At 38.0% G+C, this 18,248-nt stretch overlaps 5 protein-coding genes across 5 annotated transcripts in view; 3 read left to right on the plus strand and 2 right to left on the minus strand.

Annotated features, from left to right (window-relative positions):
* Positions 209-4,303, plus strand: LOC104744592 (serine/threonine-protein kinase Nek2). The gene is made up of 15 exons (XM_010465667.2): positions 209-483; positions 990-1,126; positions 1,220-1,286; positions 1,447-1,512; positions 1,600-1,646; positions 1,752-1,797; positions 1,887-1,967; positions 2,055-2,097; positions 2,197-2,246; positions 2,323-2,404; positions 2,540-2,589; positions 2,676-2,749; positions 2,824-2,875; positions 2,968-3,369; positions 3,458-4,303. The coding sequence occupies exons 2-15, from the start codon at positions 1,041-1,043 to the stop codon at positions 4,127-4,129; spliced, it is 1,818 nt and encodes a 605-aa protein (XP_010463969.1). The 5' UTR covers positions 209-483; positions 990-1,040; the 3' UTR covers positions 4,130-4,303.
* On the minus strand, positions 4,311-9,255 carry LOC104744590 (multisubstrate pseudouridine synthase 7-like). Its single transcript, XM_010465666.2, has 20 exons — positions 9,032-9,255; positions 8,587-8,668; positions 8,265-8,465; positions 7,950-8,164; positions 7,615-7,687; positions 7,465-7,521; positions 7,305-7,384; positions 7,159-7,221; positions 6,909-6,996; positions 6,673-6,775; positions 6,447-6,550; positions 6,289-6,362; positions 6,103-6,167; positions 5,829-6,004; positions 5,543-5,610; positions 5,401-5,461; positions 5,233-5,270; positions 5,064-5,132; positions 4,680-4,977; positions 4,311-4,548 (listed from the first exon to the last, which is right to left on the minus strand). The coding sequence occupies exons 1-20, from the start codon at positions 9,226-9,228 to the stop codon at positions 4,522-4,524; spliced, it is 2,139 nt and encodes a 712-aa protein (XP_010463968.1). The 5' UTR covers positions 9,229-9,255; the 3' UTR covers positions 4,311-4,521.
* LOC104744593 (ER membrane protein complex subunit 2) lies at positions 9,443-12,003 on the plus strand. Its single transcript, XM_010465668.2, has 9 exons — positions 9,443-9,697; positions 10,157-10,221; positions 10,407-10,455; positions 10,552-10,646; positions 10,733-10,818; positions 10,915-10,974; positions 11,063-11,144; positions 11,498-11,611; positions 11,696-12,003. The coding sequence occupies exons 1-9, from the start codon at positions 9,511-9,513 to the stop codon at positions 11,867-11,869; spliced, it is 912 nt and encodes a 303-aa protein (XP_010463970.1). The 5' UTR covers positions 9,443-9,510; the 3' UTR covers positions 11,870-12,003.
* On the plus strand, positions 12,321-14,228 carry LOC104744595 (40S ribosomal protein S3a-1-like). The gene is made up of 7 exons (XM_010465671.2): positions 12,321-12,428; positions 12,524-12,571; positions 12,719-12,824; positions 13,025-13,162; positions 13,257-13,442; positions 13,658-13,858; positions 13,962-14,228. Exons 1-7 carry the CDS (start codon positions 12,418-12,420, stop codon positions 14,055-14,057), a joined length of 786 nt encoding a protein of 261 aa, XP_010463973.1. The 5' UTR covers positions 12,321-12,417; the 3' UTR covers positions 14,058-14,228.
* The window catches only part of LOC104744594 (protein tesmin/TSO1-like CXC 4), a 4,787-nt gene continuing 686 nt past the window's right edge, over positions 14,148-18,248 (minus strand). Inside the window, exons 2-10 of the mRNA XM_010465669.2 lie at positions 17,783-17,937; positions 17,041-17,683; positions 16,205-16,635; positions 16,032-16,106; positions 15,451-15,631; positions 15,215-15,310; positions 15,052-15,118; positions 14,899-14,977; positions 14,148-14,817 (exon numbers count right to left, since the gene is read on the minus strand). Of these exons, the coding sequence (XP_010463971.1) occupies positions 14,739-14,817; positions 14,899-14,977; positions 15,052-15,118; positions 15,215-15,310; positions 15,451-15,631; positions 16,032-16,106; positions 16,205-16,635; positions 17,041-17,683; positions 17,783-17,937 (1,806 nt within the window). The 3' untranslated portion in view covers positions 14,148-14,738. The remainder of the gene's footprint in view (positions 14,818-14,898; positions 14,978-15,051; positions 15,119-15,214; positions 15,311-15,450; positions 15,632-16,031; positions 16,107-16,204; positions 16,636-17,040; positions 17,684-17,782; positions 17,938-18,248) is intronic.

The following is an 18,248-nucleotide window of genomic DNA, read 5'->3' on the forward strand; positions in this document are numbered from 1 at the left end:
GAATTTGTCATTTTATGCTCCCTTTCTAAAAACTTCAATTTTATTTTTAATAGTTTTATAAAATAAAGTAAAGTCACATCATTTCAGACAAAAGGGTAAAAATCAGATATTAAATAAATTGCATAAGAATTAAATAAATAATAAAGTATATTGTTGTCTCAATTTTATATATATATATAAGGAAAAATACAAAAGTCTTATTATTTCCCATTGAGCAAAATCTGTCGTTTTCCTCTGAGAGAGAAAGAGAGAGAGAGAGAGGTCTCTCATACATACATACAATGGCGAACCAATTTCTTCATCATCTTCTTCTTCGTTTCCTTCCAATGCCTCTTCTTCACTACCGTTGCTTCTTCTCCGGAAACGGTGCCGTTCTGTAGTTTCTTTCAGGAAATGCAGAAACTGTCTCCTCCTCTCTCAACTTCTTCTTCTTCGTACATCTTTTAAATCTGCCGATTGAATCTCCCAACGACACCGTTTTAGGTTTGTTCTCTCTCTCTCTCCTTCTTTCCTTGTTTAAGTTTCGAACCCAAGTAACGGTTTCTTGTTTATATTAGCAAAAATGTTGTGTTATCGACTGGCTCAATTTTGATGGGCTGTTTATTTCTGTGAATGCGAGCTAATGAAATCTGTAGTTTTTTCTCATCTTTCACAACAACGGTACATGAAAAAAAAACTTAAATCTTGCATGTTCTAAGACGAAAGATTCGATTTTTTACGACTGGGTTACCTTATTTCTTTTTCAAAAATTCCTGAAAAGAGTAATCCATTTTGGTGGCTAATTGACTTTAAGGTGGGTGGGTTTTGGGTTTTGGATTAGTGACAAAACTTTTAGAAGAATCGAAGAAAGAAAGTTTAACTTTTTCCGTTTTATTGACTACTTTTTGCTCTATTTGATAGTTTAGTTATAATGTTTAGAAAGGTACCATGTTTGTTAAAGGATATAGATTGACAATACAATGTGTCTTGTGTCTTCGTTTGGATTTCAGATTCTATAGGAGAGATTAAGACAAAAAGGAGGTGATTCTCAGAGTTTGTCAATGGAGAATTACGAGGTTCTTGAGCAAATTGGAAAAGGTTCCTTTGGGTCAGCTCTTCTTGTCAGACATAAAAATGAGAAGAAACTGTGAGTACCTTCTTCACCTCTAAACAGGATTCTATAGGTAATTATTGTTTCCGGAATTTGAATTTTCTTTGTCATCTGTTTTGCTGTCTAAAGGTATGTTTTGAAGAAAATCCGGCTTGCCCGCCAGACTGGTAGGACAAGAAGATCTGCTCATCAAGAGGTTGTTATCTAATCATTTACAAGAGTCTCTGTATGAAAAGGACCTTTGTTTGATGTCGATAGTCTTTTCAGATATGCTGTAATCGATCATACAGTATTCTTGAGCTATAGCTGTTGACTTTTGTTCTGTAGAGTAACAATATCCTGTGATCTCCTTGTAGATGGAGTTGATTTCAAAGATACATAACCCATTCATTGTGGAATATAAAGATTCTTGGGTTGAAAAGGTATTATTTATCACATATCTTTTCATTTCGTGAACAAAGTGTTTGAAAATATAACCAGTTCTATTGTCTATGGATGTGTGCTATCAGGGGTGCTACGTGTGCATTATTATAGGATATTGCAAAGGAGGAGACATGTAAGCTTATTCCTTCTTAGCAGTGTTTCCCCTGTTTACCTAGAGAAGAGGCTCTCTGATATACTAACTGACTTTTCTGCTGTTCCTGTTTCTACTTCCTTACAGGGCGGACGCGATAAAGAAAACCAACGGCGTACACTTCTCCGAAGAGGTTTGTGCTACACTTGTTTGATAAAATTCTGACGATTTGATACTCAAAATTCTGAATCTCTTGAAACTTTTTTTTTTTGGTGTTATCAGAAACTCTGCAAATGGCTTGTTCAGCTCTTATTGGCTCTTGAATACTTGCATGCCAATCACATTCTTCATCGCGATGTTAAGGTTGGTTATGATTGTCTCAGGAGACCAACACAATATATTGAAAAATCTCCATACTGATACAGAACTAACTTATTTTAATCCATCCAGTGTTCAAACATATTCTTGACAAAGGATCAAGACATACGCCTTGGTGAGTTGCTTAAGATATATGTCACATTATATCATTTTCCTAGTCAGACCAACACAACATCGACTAATATGTAACAATTCGGCTCTGTGATCTCCGCAGGCGATTTCGGACTTGCCAAGGTCTTAACATCAGATGACCTCGCGTCTTCAGTAAGTATCCTTCAGTATTACACATATGTATTTGCTTTGAACTCAGGTTTGATCGTTACCCTTCTTGAAAAACCAGGTGGTTGGAACACCAAGCTACATGTGCCCCGAGCTTCTAGCTGATATACCCTATGGGTCCAAGTCTGATATTTGGTCGCTTGGCAAGTTTCTCATTCATGGCTGAGATTTTTAACCTTTAGCTTAAGATAATGAAAGAATGTTGTATGTATGAGATAATGAAAGATTCATCTGAGATAATGAAAGATTCATCTGAACCTCTATCTTCTTTTCTTCAGGATGTTGTATGTATGAGATGACGGCTATGAAACCTGCATTCAAAGCTTTTGTAAGCTCTAAAAGTTATATTTATGTTCCTCCGGGTTTCGTTCATGAGAAGTTCCTAATGATTCCTGGCGTTTCAAATGGTTGCAGGACATGCAAGGACTAATAAACAGGATTAACAGATCAATCGTTCCTCCACTTCCGGCGCAATATTCTGCTGCCTTGTAAGTCTACTATCTTATTTGTCTAAATGTGAGATCTATTAGAATTTACTGATTTTGCGTGCTGCTTTCTTCAGCCGAGGTCTGGTTAAGAGTATGCTCCGGAAAAATCCAGAACTCCGACCAAGCGTATGTCATCTGATTTTGTCCTTTGGTATATGGTCATAATCTGAAACTGAACAAACTTGACCAGTAAACATCATTGCTCTTCTTCTGTGTAGGCTGCTGAGCTTCTCAGACAACCACTGCTTCAGCCGTATATCCAGAAGATTAATTTGAAGGTGAATGATCCAGCAAGTAATGTATTGCCTGCGCAATGGCCAGAATCTGAATCCACCAGGAGAAACAGTTTTCCCGAGCAGAGAAGGCGCCCTGCTGGCAAAAGCCATAGCTTTGGTCCAAGCAGGTTTAGGGGTAACCAGGAAGATTCTATGTCGTCCATAAAAAAACCTGTACCCGCATATCTGAACCGTGCAAAGCAACTGGAATTGTCTACAGATGAAAGTGGTGAAGGGACGGGTGTTCATAGAACTTCAGAGGCTTCTAAGAGTTCTAGGTATGTTCCAGTGAGAGCTTCAGCCTCACCTGTGAGACCGAGACAGTCTAGGACTGACCGTGGTCAAGTAAGTGATCCATCCAAAATGCTCTTCTTTACTGGTTTTATTGATTGTTTTATCAGAGTAAAAGAACGGTGGTTTCTATATGTTGCAGCTTCCTGTTTCATCACAGCGTACAAACCGAAAACCAGCCGCTTTGATTCGCAGAGCCTCCATGCCTAACTCAAGAAAACCTGCAAAAGAAATCAAAGACTCTCTGTACATTTCGAAAACCAGTTTTCTCCACCAGATTAATTCTCCTGACGTGTCAATGAATGCACCAAGAATTGACAAGATTGAGTTTCCACTAGCGTCATATGAGGAAGAGCCTTTTGTTCCGGTTGTGCGTGGGAAGAAGAAGAAAGCATCGTCTAAAGGTTCCTACAGTCCACCTCCAGAGCCACCACTAGACTGCTCAATCACAAAAGACAAATTTACACTTGAACCAGGCCAAAACAGAGAAGGAGCGATTATGAAGGCAGTGTATGAAGATGCATATCTGGAAAACAGGAGTGAATCATCTGATCAGAATGCAACTGCTGGAGCATCAAGCAGGGGTTCGTCAGGTGTAAGGAGACAACGATTTGATCCTAGTTCTTATCAGCAACGGGCTGAGGCATTGGAGGGATTGCTTGAATTCAGTGCAAGGTTGCTTCAAGATGAGAGGTACGATGAGCTCAATGTCTTGTTGAGGCCCTTTGGTCCAGGCAAAGTCTCACCCAGAGAAACAGCAATTTGGTTGTCCAAGAGCTTCAAGGAATCTACTACTAATAAGCTGGAAGATTGAGAAACGGGTGATTTCTAATTCTAACCTGTTGTGATGTGAAAATTTTCCACTTTTAACAGTTTTTCCAACCAGATGTCAAGAAAATTGTTTCAAAGTTAACTACTTAGGCTGTGTTCTTAAATGAGTAGCTGACCCTCTGTATCTGATACATTGAAATTCAAGAAAAGACTTGGCCGGTTACTAAATTAGAACTTCTGTTTTGATGCTTAAAGGGAATTCCTGAACTTCAGCACAAATACATGAATGTACACATGTTTAAAGCAGACAGTATAGAATCCTGAATAGTAAGACCTCAAAGCAACTGAAACAGAGTAGTATAACCAGTAAAACTGTAGCGCAAAAGCCTTTATCATACGCATTGTGTGCAAGCCACGAGGAGCTGATGTTAATCACTAGTTAAGTGTCTTGTGATATGCAACCTGCCATTAAATCCCCAAAAAAACAGTATTTAGTTGTTCAGAAATATGTTTTAACTTTTAATTTGTAACTTAAGAGTACCAAACTCAAGTGAATTCAGGAATTTCCGAAATATAGTACTTTGAGTACTTACAGAAGTTGACGTCTTTAACAGTTCTCTGATTGCCATTGTGGCATAACAAGATGATGGAAGAGTGAGTGCCATTTTAAGCGCCAGCTGAGTCTGCTCAGAATTTGGATTCCCAGTGTCCGTTTCATCCTCTTTTCTCTCTGTCTGGTCTTTCAAATCGGTTCCAGGAGGGTTAGCATCAGAATTCATTGATTCATCTTCAACTTCTTCAGCCGATCCAACTTTATCCACAGTCATGGCTATCCTGTCCAGATCTGTCTCTGCCAACGGTTTATTGCTGTCAGTGTAAGTGAGTAGCTCCCTGCAGCAATTACCCGCGAAATTAGTCTCGGCTCATAGAGCTTCTGATATCAAAACTGGAGAACGTTCTAACTATACACTGCGTACCATTCAAAGTCTATTGGTTTCTGGAATACACGTCTATATCCACCAGTCATGCTAGTTATCGAGAATTCCCTGAAACAATACTTTTATTAGTAGAATAAGGTAGATGCTCGTGGTGATAGAAAGTTACAAGCATAAAGATCTACAAGAAAAAGAGCACAAGGGAATTTACTTTACACCGTGAATGCTGTCAGTTAGGCTGATACCGTCCTGAACAATGTAAGCAAAAATTTATAGATTCATCAGCAGAGATGTAAGTTTTAGAAAGAATACACTGCGAATAAGTGAGTTCAATATTTCGAGAACAATCAGGGAATGCTTGAATATGGTTTTAACAAACCTTCTTTGCCAAATCATGATAAATTTCCGCAATGTCATTGGAAGGGTAAATGACTCTTGAACTGTTGAAGCAAAGAGAAAGTTAGGTTTCAATAGTACAATGTTAAAACTACTTGTATTGGAAAATTCTGCCAGCAACTTACCCAGGTAGAGGGAGGACGATATCAATGGTTGAGTAAGTTCCAGCTTCCAAATCCTCTATACTTACAACCTAAAGATACAAAAAAAAGCATTACACATGAATAATGCTAGCATTAGCAAAATACCAATGAGAATGTAAATGCACCAAAGGCTGAAAGCATCTATGTATACATAAATCACATGAATCAAATTTCAATCCCGAAGTTCCATTAGCTCATCATAATCTGAAGGGTAAAACGTATCAACTATGGACGGCCTAATAAGAAGAAGTTCGAAATAGAAACTAACCTTAACAAGGTCACTCCTTTCGGCTGGAAGATCTACAATAGCAGTATCATCTACCTGGTCACAATCCAATGCCTCTTCGTTGTTTTCCTTGTGCTCAGATGTCAAACTATCAACCATTTTTGTTGCAGCATCTACCTTTGTACTTACCAAGTCCCCCAACACAACTTGGGTAGTCCCTGCCAGACCACAAAAAAACCAATGAGTGACCAGTAAACCTACATCGACTAGCATACAGAACGGCCCAAGATTTATAAAGAAAAAAAATCTGATGTACCATATTTTTTGACGCGCAGACTTGCTGCATTGTTCCATAAGTAGCTTTGGTAACTATGTACGTACCTGCATGATAAGAATCACATACACGGTAAGATAAAAAACGGCTTGGCATATGTCATATCTCAGTCGCAAGAGGCAAACTGTTCCGGAAGAACTTAAGCTATATAAAGAACCAAGCACTTACATCATTCTCAAAGTTCTAGGAATGCCTTTCAGAGCCTGCAGGTAGTTACCAGGACATTTCTTCAGACACTGCAGCTGTTTCAAAACACCAAGATTAAAACTGATTATCATGGAAACCTATGAACGCAAAAACCCATACAGGAGTAGCTGGATACTTACTATGGCTCTTTCAGCAACGAGGTATCGCGGTAGTTGCCTTAAAGTCCCGTCAATGTCGCCAGTTTCTTTGTAATATTCCCGGGCATCATTTACTACATGCCTTTGTAGAAAAAAGCTTAAAGTCAAGAAAACCATGCATTGCTGCGTTCCTAATTTCGTAGAGCCAAAATATAATTTTGAGAGGGATTAGCAATTGTAGCTGAGACTAGGTCATGTTAGAGGATATCAGTTTCTCTTGGATTAAGAATCATGTCTACGGCCTCTTTCCACTCTCCTTTCAATAGTGCAGCTCCAACATGGTGTGTTGGTACTGAACCACTTCCAAAACGCTGTCACACAAATACAAAATTCATAAGGATATATTAATTTTTAGTAAGATTTACGTGACTTTTTTCGAGAAGCAGAACTCGATACTACAATGCAAAAGTGCAAGTCGATTACAACTCAACAAGAGAATAGAACCTGCAAGCCAAAATAGTTGATAAAGCCATCTTTCCCCAAGGACTCTGCAGACTTTTTTATAGTTTCTTCAGAATCAGCAACCACTCCTCTGCAAAATATGAATATTTAGACTATAAAGATATTCCATGCACAAGAAGATCTTTTCATCCCTTCTCACCGAAATATAATCAAAATGTTCTTGAATAAGAAAATTTGGAAGTAAATAGACGATCACAGAGTTTCTTTTTACAATGACCAGTTACATTCTCACCTTAACGTGATGGTAAATCTGTTTCCCATGAGCTGTCCAAGAAGAAGGCCCTCTTTGACCTGGCTGATAAGTCATCATTAACATTATGAGTTCATGACCAGAACAATAAAGTCAAAATGATAACATTCAAGAATATGTTGGCTTACCAAAAGTCGCCAACTTTGATCCCAAATAATCTCTTGTTCAGCGCAGCCAATTTACTAGCTTGCTGTTTGAACACAGTTACCTAAATGCCCAAACATTCTCTTATTATGCATTGTAAATAGTAAACTCATCTTACCAAGAAAACAGGTAGAAATAACTTACACACTGAGTCGAAACAGACCGCTTATCTTTTGTTCCAGAGAATCCGAAGGACTTTGGCTGTAAAATTCAAGAACGGACACAGCTTATCAAGAAAGTACAATGGCTTGAGATAAAACAGCCCTTTTATATACGGAAGAAGATGGGAAACACCTGAACGCCTAGCATCTTTCCAATCAATCCCAAGGCCTCTTGTGTATCTTTGTTCTCCTTGTAAAGATGGAACCTATAAACTTAAACCAATAATAAATCAAGTGACACATATGTTGCAGTTTCAAACGTAATGATCAAATAAAGGCACTGCAGAGACTATACGGTGCATAATTTATGCACTATATCGTTATTGCATCAGTAACTTCAAGACACCAATCTACACCTCTCAAGTAGGATATCCAATTCAGGTTATCCATTTTGGAAGATAGACTAATATACTAGTCCCGATACATAGTAAATTTTATGTCAGATAGAAGTTGATTTATAATTATTACCTGAGAAACTTGCCAACATGCTCTGGCCAATGCTCTGAACCTCTACTATCAAAAGGTTTATCGCCTCTTTCCTTCCGTTTCTTTGATCTATTACCTCTGTTGTTATGGGCTCCTGAATTCACTCGCACACGGATGCATTTTGAAGTAGAATCAGGACCATCAACAGTGTCAGTCACAAGGAACTTCAAATGCTCTTTAACAAAGTTGTGGATAGCCTGGTTAGTAGTATAAGAAAAAAAATATATATAGTAAGAACTAAGAAGTAAAAGATAATGTTGATAACAGAATATGTAACTCTGTAATTAAAACCTATACCGTTCTCTTGGATTTGTCAGAACTTGGATCAAGAACAACAGGTAAGATTTCATCATCAGTTCCTGAGGTGACTTGATTGATCAATGTTTCCAAACGCTCTGCATCAGTGGCATTGGAAATTGATTTGAATGACTCAATTGCAGAAGTATAGTTTTGGGGTTCATTATCAGAACTTTTATTTTTATCTTCCGCCTTCACATCCTGAACAACAAACAACAAAAAAATTGGCACACACAAACTAAAAGATAAAAATCGAAACAAAAACATAGCTTCATCCAACAAATGAATTGAAATGAGGCCTTGAATGAGGCAAGAGACAAACCATCTCAGGAGGCAAGTCCAAGGATGTCAAATGAACCACATTTCCATGGATATCGACTTCATTAACAATAAAGTCTGCGTATCTACAAAACACAAATACAAGCAAATAATTCAATTTTTTAATCCAATAAATCTATGAACTTCACCCACACAAAATAAAGGAAACAATCAGTACATGCATCAAAATCCAAAACTCAACATATACCAAAGAGTTTCATTTATCACAAAAGGAGCTTCCTTTGGATCCGTTTGTTAACCGTGATGTAAATTAAGTACCAAACACATCAAGAACCAACAATAAACTCTTATCAAGAATCACACAGTTCATAAAAATTACAGAATCACTAAGCTCTATTACACAAGCTTACAAAACCTAAATCTCATCCTCTAGCTATATCGAACAAGAATGTATAATATGTAAGAAACAACAATAAAGATATCACGACCTTTGTTTGAGGATTCCGCGGAAACCAGGGAGCTGGGAGATGAAACAGGAGATACCCACGTCAGCTTCATCTACTGTTTTCATACCTTCAACGCTTTTAGCTGTCGTCGCCATTGTCGTTGTCCAGTGAAAGCTCGAGTAGGGTTTAAGGAGAGACGGCAAACGCAAACAAGACGACACAGTTCTGTTTAATTTCATTGCCTTCTTTCCCCGCAAGGGCCAAAAGAAGACAACTGAAATCGAATGCTTTCTAAACGCACCGTTTCATTCTCCATTGACTTGAGCCGGTTAATGTTTAAACCATGAATCTGATACTCGGATTCGAATATGCGCTAAACCAGATCGGTATGGCTATTAAACCGAACCGGTTCATGTCAATGTCGTCTTTGTAGAGGAAAAGCGACTTTCTTGATCGAGCGAGCTTCCCACTAACAACAACAGATTACAGATCCACAAAATTCACAAAGGCACAGAGCAAAGATGGTGACGAAAACGGAGGAGACGCAGTTAAATCAACTCGAGAATCAAGTTGAGAATGGAGGAGGAGGTGTTTGGGAGTATCTGTCCCTCGTTCGTAAGCTCAAGGTTCGCCGATCAGAGATTGTGCTCAAACATGGTCTCTCGATCTTGAACGATCCGGGGAAGCGATCTGCTCTTGGTCCAGATGGTCTGTTTAATTCTGATTTCCTTGGTTTTGCTAGTGTGTGTTTGTTGGTTTCATGAATCGTGCTCCACCCAATTGCCCGCAAATCATGAGTTTCAGCTAAACGAGATTAGTTCATAATTCAATTTTAGTCATTAGTTGGTTTTATGGTTCTGCTTCCGTTTCCTACTTACTTTTTTATATCTGCTTAATGCGAAATCTGGTGTCACTTGGATTGATTTGTTCACTGTTTCATCCTTACTTGTGAGGTTAAACATTTTGTTTAGAATTTAGCAAAGACTTTAGTTTCAGAAGAACCCATTTAGATGAATCTTTGCCAATTTGGTTCGATTTGTTTTTTATTGACTTAGCTAATAGGTGTGTTTACTTTACAGAAATTGTAGAAACGCAATAAAAGAGCAGCTTGTAGATTGTTTGTTTTATAAAACTAAAGGGTAAAGTGTCTTCCTTTATTTTATGCAGAATGGACCCTGTATGAGCAGGTAGCTATTGCAGCTATGGACTGTCAATCTCTTAATGTTGCACAGGTGAATTTTCTTTACGCTTTCCATTGGTACTTTGAGAACTATATGATCCTATTACCTATTTTAAGATCAGGATTGCATCGGTTATCGTAGGCTTAGGCTGTATGTGTATGCTATTTCTTTGGTTTAAACCTCTTTTTTTAGAATTTAGAGTTCTCAAAAGAAGTCTAAATTTGTGTTTTTTGCAGAATTGCATCAAGGTTCTGAAGAAGAAATTTCCGGATAGCAAACGTGTTGGTAAGTCAATATTCAACCCTTGACAAACTGAGCAAGTCTTCAATCTTGTTGGACTTCAACGTTTGCTTTTATCACAATCTTGGTAATATATTTCAGGCAAGCTGGAGGCGTTGTTGCTAGAAGCAAAGGGAATGTGGGAGGAGGCTGAAAAAGCGTATACGAGCCTTTTGGAGGATAATCCACTTGATCAAGTAAGCTTTTAACTTTTTTGCTTTCGTGGAACCACCAACAAGCTACGTCCAAATGATAAGTATTGTAAGTAAAACTCGATGTCTAGGTTATACACAAAAGAAAGGTGGCTATGGCCAAGGCACAGGGCAAACCTTCCTTAGCCATTGAACATCTGAACAAATATCTTGAAGTGTGAGTACTACTAACCCCAAGCTGGACTAATATAAGTATATCAGAAAAAACATACCACAGCTGATCACCTGTATCTGCTTTTCTTTCTTTATGCAGATTCATGGCTGATCATGATGCGTGGAGAGAACTTGCAGAAATTTATGTTTCCTTGCAAATGTGTGCTTCTCTATCCTCTGTACTCCACTTTTTTTACGTATAATTCACCATGGAACAATTAACCCAACTAATTTATAATCTATAACAGGTACAAACAAGCAGCTTTCTGCTACGAGGAGCTCATACTAACTCAGCCTACTCTTCCACTCTACCACCTAGCATATGCCGATGTAAGTCCCATTTTTTTATTTCCTTTTATTAAAAGAAGTCAAATTGTTCCTTTGTCTATACTCTTATGGCTATCACCAAAGAGCCACAAAATGTCATATATGACCTGCTCTGTTTAAGACATTGTATGTAGTATGCATCTTATAATTAATTCGTCGTCGCTTATATCTGACACTGCAAGTTAGTAGCAGCAATAGAAGAGCGAACTAATTTGTGGAACTTTGAGCATTATTAGCACTGGAATCCAAAAGTTTCTAAGTTTTTATTGCTACAAAACTCTAAATTACAGCTTTGATCATGTATGAACTTGTCTAACTAACGTAATTCTCATTTTGCGTGCAATCCCCAAAATCAGGTTCTCTACACAATTGGTGGACTAGAGAACCTTATTGCAGCAAGAAAGTACTATGCAGCAACCATAGACTTGACAGGTGGTAAAAGCACAAGAGCCCTTCTCGGAATATGCTTGGTAAGACCTTCTTTCTTCCTCATACCGGTTTAATCCGCTTCTGTTTGCAGTGACCTAATGACTGATACATCTTTCTGAAAACAGTGTGGATCAGCGATTGCACAGCTCTCAAAAGGCAGGAACAAAGAGGACAAGGACATGGCTGCACCAGAGCTTCAGTCTCTAGCTGCAACTGCATTGGAGAGAGAGTACAAGCAAAAAGCTCCGGCCAAGCTCAACCTCCTCTCTTCCGCCTTGAGAAGCTTGAAAATCTCTTAGTTCAAACCACAAGAGTTGAAACAATTTTTTGGTATTTTGGTTTTAAAGCTTGACAGACTTCTGTTCCTTTTTCGCTTATAAGTTTGATTCATATTCGCTCTCCGTTATACTGAATCACTGATAAGGTTTACTAATGAGTTTAATCAAATAGCCAATAATAAAACAAAATTCAATCCGAACGAACGAGACAAGAACCAAACTTTGTCAAATTATTTTGTCTTAAAATCAAATTAATAACTTCAGTACATATTAAATTATTAATCCAGTATACGCTTCTTCTCACAGAGTATTTTTTGTTGTTGTGTAACTTTTTCAAGGTTACGACTTACGAGTTACGAGGAGCCAAAAAAAAAGAGACCGGATTGGGCCATTATATGTGAGGCTTAGCCCATTAATGGGTCAATAAAAGGCCCAAAACATATGAGTGTCAAACTCAAACCCTAGAAGATGACTTTAAATTGAAGAAGCGCCGTAGAGGCATTTTTAGGTTTTGTTATCTGTGTTTTTGATTCTTCTCAGTTCGTCGTCGAGACCTATCTTCCGCAGCCATGGCCGTCGGGTAATTCTTCCATTGAGATTATTCCTCGTTTCTACTATCTGATCTGTAAATCTCAGCACCACCTAACTGTGAGTGTTCCTGTATTTGCGTTTTAGGAAAAACAAGAGAATCTCCAAGGGTAGGAAGGGAGGAAAGAAGAAGCTGTAAGTACTCTAAACATCTTTATCTTAGTTTGTTCTTCTTTACAATGTGGACGTACTGATAAGGCTCTCTCGATGTTCAAGTATTTAGCTGTTGAATCTGTTTATTGATGGTTGTGTTTTTTTTGTGTGTGAAAATGAATGATGCAGTGTTGATCCTTTCTCCAAGAAGGATTGGTATGATGTTAAGGCTCCTTCATTGTTCACCCATAGAAATGTTGGAAAGACACTTGTTTCCAGAACTCAGGGTACCAAAGTAATGTTTCTATCTCTCTTTGTTACAATCTCCTTTAAATGACTTGGCTGTTAAGACTCTCCTTAGAATCTGCTGAACTGATATGAATCACCTAGGGCAGTTCTGGTTGTTGTACCTGTGAGAGAGTTTAATGTTTTATTGTATGGTATTGTGCTGGCTTTTGAGACTGATGATCCTTGTATCTATCTAAACACTCCCAGATTGCCTCCGAAGGATTGAAGCACAGAGTTTTTGAGGTTTCCCTAGCTGATCTTCAAGGTGATGAAGACAATGCTTACAGGAAGATCCGTCTCAGAGCTGAAGATGTCCAAGGCAGGAACGTTTTGTGCCAGTTCTGGGTAAGGACAAACATTGTTTCTCAACGTTTGCTACTCTGGTTTCATTTCGTCTTATTTGATGGGATCTTGACAGTTTTCGCTGTTTCACCTGTAGGGCATGGACTTCACCACTGACAAACTTAGGTCATTGGTTAAAAAGTGGCAGACTTTGATTGAGGCTCATGTTGATGTTAAAACCACTGATGCCTACACTCTCAGGCTTTTCTGCATCGCCTTCACCAAGAGACGTGCTAACCAGGTCAAGAGGACTTGCTATGCTCAATCCAGCCAAATCCGTCAGGTATTTATCCAGCTATTATCTAAATCTGTTGCTCTCTCTCTCTCTCTCTTTCTCTAACGTTTGCATGTTAAATGTTGTTAAGTCTCTTTGCTGAATCTTTGGTATTTTATTAATGTTGAGCTAAGATACTTCCTTTTATTGATGAGTCTTTGCCTTCTTCATTTTGATTTCCCCTCTTTAATGTTAATTCACCTGTCTTTTTGTGCATTCCTCAGATTCGCAGGAAGATGACTGAAATTATGGTTAAGGAAGCTTCCTCATGTGACCTCAAGGATCTTGTTGCTAAGTTCATTCCCGAAGCTATTGGCAGGGAGATTGAAAAGGCAACTCAGAGCATCTACCCTCTTCAGAACGTTTTCATCCGTAAAGTCAAGATCCTCAAGGCACCCAAATTCGACCTTGGCAAGCTCATGGATGTGAGTGAATATGAACTCTCTATTGTTATGATATAATTCATTTATCCAGGATTATATCTGTATATATATATATATATATAAATTGGATGCTTGTGTTTTATAGATTCACGGAGACTACACAGCAGAAGATGTTGGTGTTAAGGTAGATAGGCCTGCTGAAGAGGTTGTTGAGGAACCTACTGAAATCATCGGAGCTTAAGAATGGTTTTTGAGAATGTTAAAATTGAGAGATCTCTTTTTCTTTAAAACTTTAGCTTTTTAATGCTTTGTTCACTCTTTTGTTTCCCAGTTTTTTTTGCTGTATTCATGACTTTTTTCAGTGTAAACTTGCGTGTTTTTTGATAATTTATTAAACACCCTTTTCTCAGAATTTGAATCCTTCGACGAAACAAAAGTTTCCATAATTTTACGATAAGTGTTTTATTTTCAAGTCTCCAGTGATATATTGTTTTAATAATACATTTAACACAGTTTCAACTTCCAACTTTCATACAAAAGGTATATTCTTCTATCTTAATCACTATTTTGTGGAGTTTTTGTTTGAGAGAATAAGAGAACAAAATAGGGACAGAGGAAGCAGACAACGCCATTACAAAACTTTCTTCAATGAAAGAAGAACAGAGCAGAACAGACACACGCACATTCACATCCTAAGCAAAAACCTTCCATACATATATTATATTTATACATATATATATACCTACTATACCAAACTTGGAAAAAACATATGAAAGTGAAATCAAACAAAACCCACGACACAGCTTTCATACAGTGGTTTTGATTATTGACTCGTTGGCGACACTGAACAGGAGTCTCCTGGATCTTCACATGGTGTTTCTGAGAAGTCAGTCCCAAAGTTCAGAGAGTTTTCACAGTGATGCTAAAAGGAACGGAATGCTACAGAACTTGAGAGCAACACGCGATTCCTTCTCTCCCTCTTTGCGGTATCTTCGTTTTGGCTGAGAATGAGAACCCGGGACTGTTAATGTTTAGAGATCAGGTTACACTATCACCACGAGATTAAAATATTGTAATGATACCTTGAAGCATCGCCATGATCATCATTATCTTTAGCTCCATCATTGATTGTAACCGCACCAGATTCTCCCGCACATTTCTCTGAGAATAATGTAAACAATCTTAAAATATATATTATACTAGAATGAAAGGGCAATAAATAATCGAAAGCGTACCATTTGTGTGACAAATATTATTCTTGCATCCCATGCATCTGCAGCTCGAGGAGCATCCAACACCCATCTTGATAAAGTCATCGTAACAGCCAAATGGTTCAGAAGAATAACATTATTCAAAATATAAGTGTGAACAACAAAGTTAGACAGAAACCAAAGTTACCGTAAAGCATTCACAATATCTCTTTAAGCAGCCTGATTTCCTGCAATTGCATCCTCTTGTATGTCTTGCTGAAGCAGGAGTCTTGCTGTTCTCGTCCTACAAGATACAAATATACAATCTCAGTACTATCTAGTTGCAGCCATACTTTGATAAGCAAATAAAGACAAGTCCGTAGAGTCTACGTTTCTCCTTTATTATGTAATTGAACTCATTGTTGATCTGATAATATGTCTTACACATAAATTTATAGCAGAATCAGAAGTCGAGACCACTTTTGGAGCAAAAGCTAATGGATTGCGAGCTTCAATCACTTCACGAGTGTTCATAACTAGGTCTTCGTGAATGGGCTTATTGAAACAATCTTGACATGAACAAGGTTCAACACAGTATAGACCAGCAGCAAAACAATCGCAATACCTGTACAGCAATATGAATATGTAGTTAACAATGAATTGGTATTTATGTTCTGCACAACCTGAGATTCAGTGTATTTAACAACTTAAGCTAGGTTTCAGAAAAGGCCCGAGGCTTTTTGGACAAGAAAAAGGTATGAACTATGGAAAAAGGGTTCTAGAACACAAAAGCTACCAATGCTGCAGTTTCAGCAAGACAGAACAACATCTGCAACAGACTTCATACATCATCTAATTCACTTAAAAATAGAATATGCAGTGAAAGCGTCTCTCAATGGCTTTCAGAAAAAGTAGGAATACAAACCTAATCATATCATTTAAAGAAAAGAAAAAAAAACATGAAAACACACGATTTTGGCATCTGAAAATTGTGCCCAGGGAATGGTGGTAAGGAAAGCACTTACAGCTTCAAGCATTTGGATTTCCTACATTTACAGCGCTTACAGCTGCCAAGTTCGTCAAGTCCTTGAAACGATTGCCTGCATTAATCAGTAATTTAAGTATAAGTTTAGTATTCATAGCGATATACCTACCTGATGGCTGGAATAAGATTAGGAACATCGGAATATTCTCCCACCTATATTCTGTTGCCATGTGTTGGTCAAAACATTCTCCTTCCAGTGATCTCTCAGGACCCTCCATGAATTTGTTATCACTGTATACTAAATCTCTTTTTGTTGAGACAGGAGTTGAGAATTCATCTTCAATATTATGATGAAATGTTGTAGGACCAGGAGGGAAAAACCGACCATCTTTGAAACTATTTTTATTTCGGTCACTTGAGACTGAGGGGTTCACGAGACCATTCAAGTGCAGGCCAATCGTTAGTGGTAGGGGTAGAATCCCATCAGTATCTTGTTTTCTGGTGTCTAAACACTCTTGTGGACTAGGAGCTTTGTTGATAGAGGTCAAATCAAGAGATAGATCGTTAGTAGAATCACGCAAAGGTATCCTTTTGTGAGATCCTCCCACATCAAAAGTCAAGCAGCGCCTGCGGACACCTTGTTGCTGCAAGAGTCAATTTAAAGTTATTAGCTAAGTTCTTTTTTAAGTTTAAATCAATTCATAAGCTAGCAAGATGAAGATAATTCTACTTGCAATAGGGAAACAAATTATATAACTGACAGAGACCACCTGAAGTCCAAATTCCAAAAACACATCAAGAACTCAATGTCTTTTGAAGAACAATAGCGTAAAAGATTAAAAGAAACGTAGAGTTTGAAGTAGATGTAAGGATTAAATTTGTACAACGAACATAAAATGTCAACTTAACACATGACCAAAGCCCACAGCTGAATCAGCACAATGTCTACACATGACTAAGGAGTAATGAGTAACGTGTAACCATGAGGTCTGAGAATATATTTACCACTCCATAAAGTCAACAAAAAAAACAATTTACTGAAATGTTACCTTGCGACAGGGCTGTAGACCTCTATCTTCCTTGGCTTCATCTTCGGCAGTTGAATCAATATTTGCTACCTTGGAGGAACTGCAGAGAGTAATGTCTGGAGCTCCAGCTGCAACTTGTACAGTGTAAGAAAACTGCTGAGGCTCAGAAGCAAAAGAATTAAATCTAGGATCAGTGATCTTCGGAATCTGTTGCTCACTGTTCTGGCTACCATCAACATCAAACATGATTTTTTCTGTTCCCAACACACTCACAGCTTCCATTTCTTCAGTTTGAAGTACCCCTTCAGAATCAGCATCAAAGTGAATTGGATCATTACGCTGTGTACATAACTCATCAGACAGCTCTCTCGATCCACCGCTACTTCCTATTTCAATATCAGCATCCATTGGTTCTTCATCAGAAGAAACCATTTGAACATCAACTCCATCCCTTCCGTGTTTCAATGAATTCGCCAACTCAATTGCTAAGCTGATCTGCTCCTTAAATGGCTTGGATTCAGAAACATTTGGCAACTGCTCAGGTCTACAATTTAGCTGCTCCTCACTCAGACCAGTTATCTTAACAGCTTCCAGAGCATCTGGTGAGTTTTTGACAGTCTCACCAATGAGAAATACTGGACTAGATAAATCTTGAGAACGATGCCTAAAGAAGCAACATAACCATCCAAAAAATTACCAATGTCAGCAGCATATACATAAAACACAAAACAACAAATCTTTTCTCCTAATCAATCCAAGTTACCTTTTCATGGAAAATCTGGAAGAGCTTAACTGCGGCGAACTAAATAGAGAAGACGGAGATGTGAAAGCCAATGAGTGCGAGATATTCTCTGGGCGTGCTGGCTTTACTGGCTCTATGGGCGAGAGATCGTTAATATATTGAAAAACCGGAGAATCCTGCAGATTAATCAAAGAGAGAGTCTTAGCTCATTGAAACTCAGATTCCACAAGTGTGATCCACATACAAAGTAATTGAAGAATTGAATCCGGTGACCCCAAATTGAATTGGAAAGATACTAATCTAGTAGCCCAAAAGAACCCTAATCGATTCCAACTGCTGAAAAAAAACAAGGCAACGAAGACGATCACTAAAACCCCCAAAAACCTAATTTAGACCGCACAGTAAAATTCAGGAAACAATTAGATGCAATTTTAATTTCTATCGGGAAACCTTCATAAACGCAGAGAAAAAAAAAAAAAAAAAAAAA

Source organism: Camelina sativa, chromosome 15, assembly GCF_000633955.1.
Source record: "Camelina sativa cultivar DH55 chromosome 15, Cs, whole genome shotgun sequence".
NCBI classification, from domain to species: domain Eukaryota; kingdom Viridiplantae; phylum Streptophyta; class Magnoliopsida; order Brassicales; family Brassicaceae; genus Camelina; species Camelina sativa.

What these genes read in the sequence shown, in the direction of transcription:
- LOC104744595 (XM_010465671.2), top strand. An exon ending in AATCCAGCCAAATCCGTCAG is followed by an intron (nt 13,443 to 13,657) that starts GTATTTATCCAG and finishes TGCATTCCTCAG; the next exon opens with ATTCGCAGGAAGATGACTGA. An exon ending in ACCTTGGCAAGCTCATGGAT is followed by an intron (nt 13,859 to 13,961) that starts GTGAGTGAATAT and finishes TGTGTTTTATAG; the next exon opens with ATTCACGGAGACTACACAGC.
- LOC104744592 (XM_010465667.2), top strand. Translation starts at nt 1,041, where the DNA reads ATGGAGAATTACGAGGTTCTTGAGCAAATTGGAAAAGGTTCCTTTGGG. An exon ending in GTCTGATATTTGGTCGCTTG is followed by an intron (nt 2,405 to 2,539) that starts GCAAGTTTCTCA and finishes TCTTTTCTTCAG; the next exon opens with GATGTTGTATGTATGAGATG. An exon ending in AACCTGCATTCAAAGCTTTT is followed by an intron (nt 2,590 to 2,675) that starts GTAAGCTCTAAA and finishes AAATGGTTGCAG; the next exon opens with GACATGCAAGGACTAATAAA.
- LOC104744590 (XM_010465666.2), bottom strand. Translation starts at nt 9,228, where the DNA reads ATGAAATTAAACAGAACTGTGTCGTCTTGTTTGCGTTTGCCGTCTCTC. An exon ending in TCTGCGCGTCAAAAAATATG is followed by an intron (nt 6,005 to 6,102) that starts GTACATCAGATT and finishes GTGGTCTGGCAG; the next exon opens with GGACTACCCAAGTTGTGTTG. An exon ending in TGTTAAAGACGTCAACTTCT is followed by an intron (nt 4,549 to 4,679) that starts GTAAGTACTCAA and finishes ATTTAATGGCAG; the next exon opens with GTTGCATATCACAAGACACT.
- LOC104744593 (XM_010465668.2), top strand. Translation starts at nt 9,511, where the DNA reads ATGGTGACGAAAACGGAGGAGACGCAGTTAAATCAACTCGAGAATCAA. An exon ending in AATCTCTTAATGTTGCACAG is followed by an intron (nt 10,222 to 10,406) that starts GTGAATTTTCTT and finishes TGTTTTTTGCAG; the next exon opens with AATTGCATCAAGGTTCTGAA. An exon ending in ATTTATGTTTCCTTGCAAAT is followed by an intron (nt 10,975 to 11,062) that starts GTGTGCTTCTCT and finishes AATCTATAACAG; the next exon opens with GTACAAACAAGCAGCTTTCT.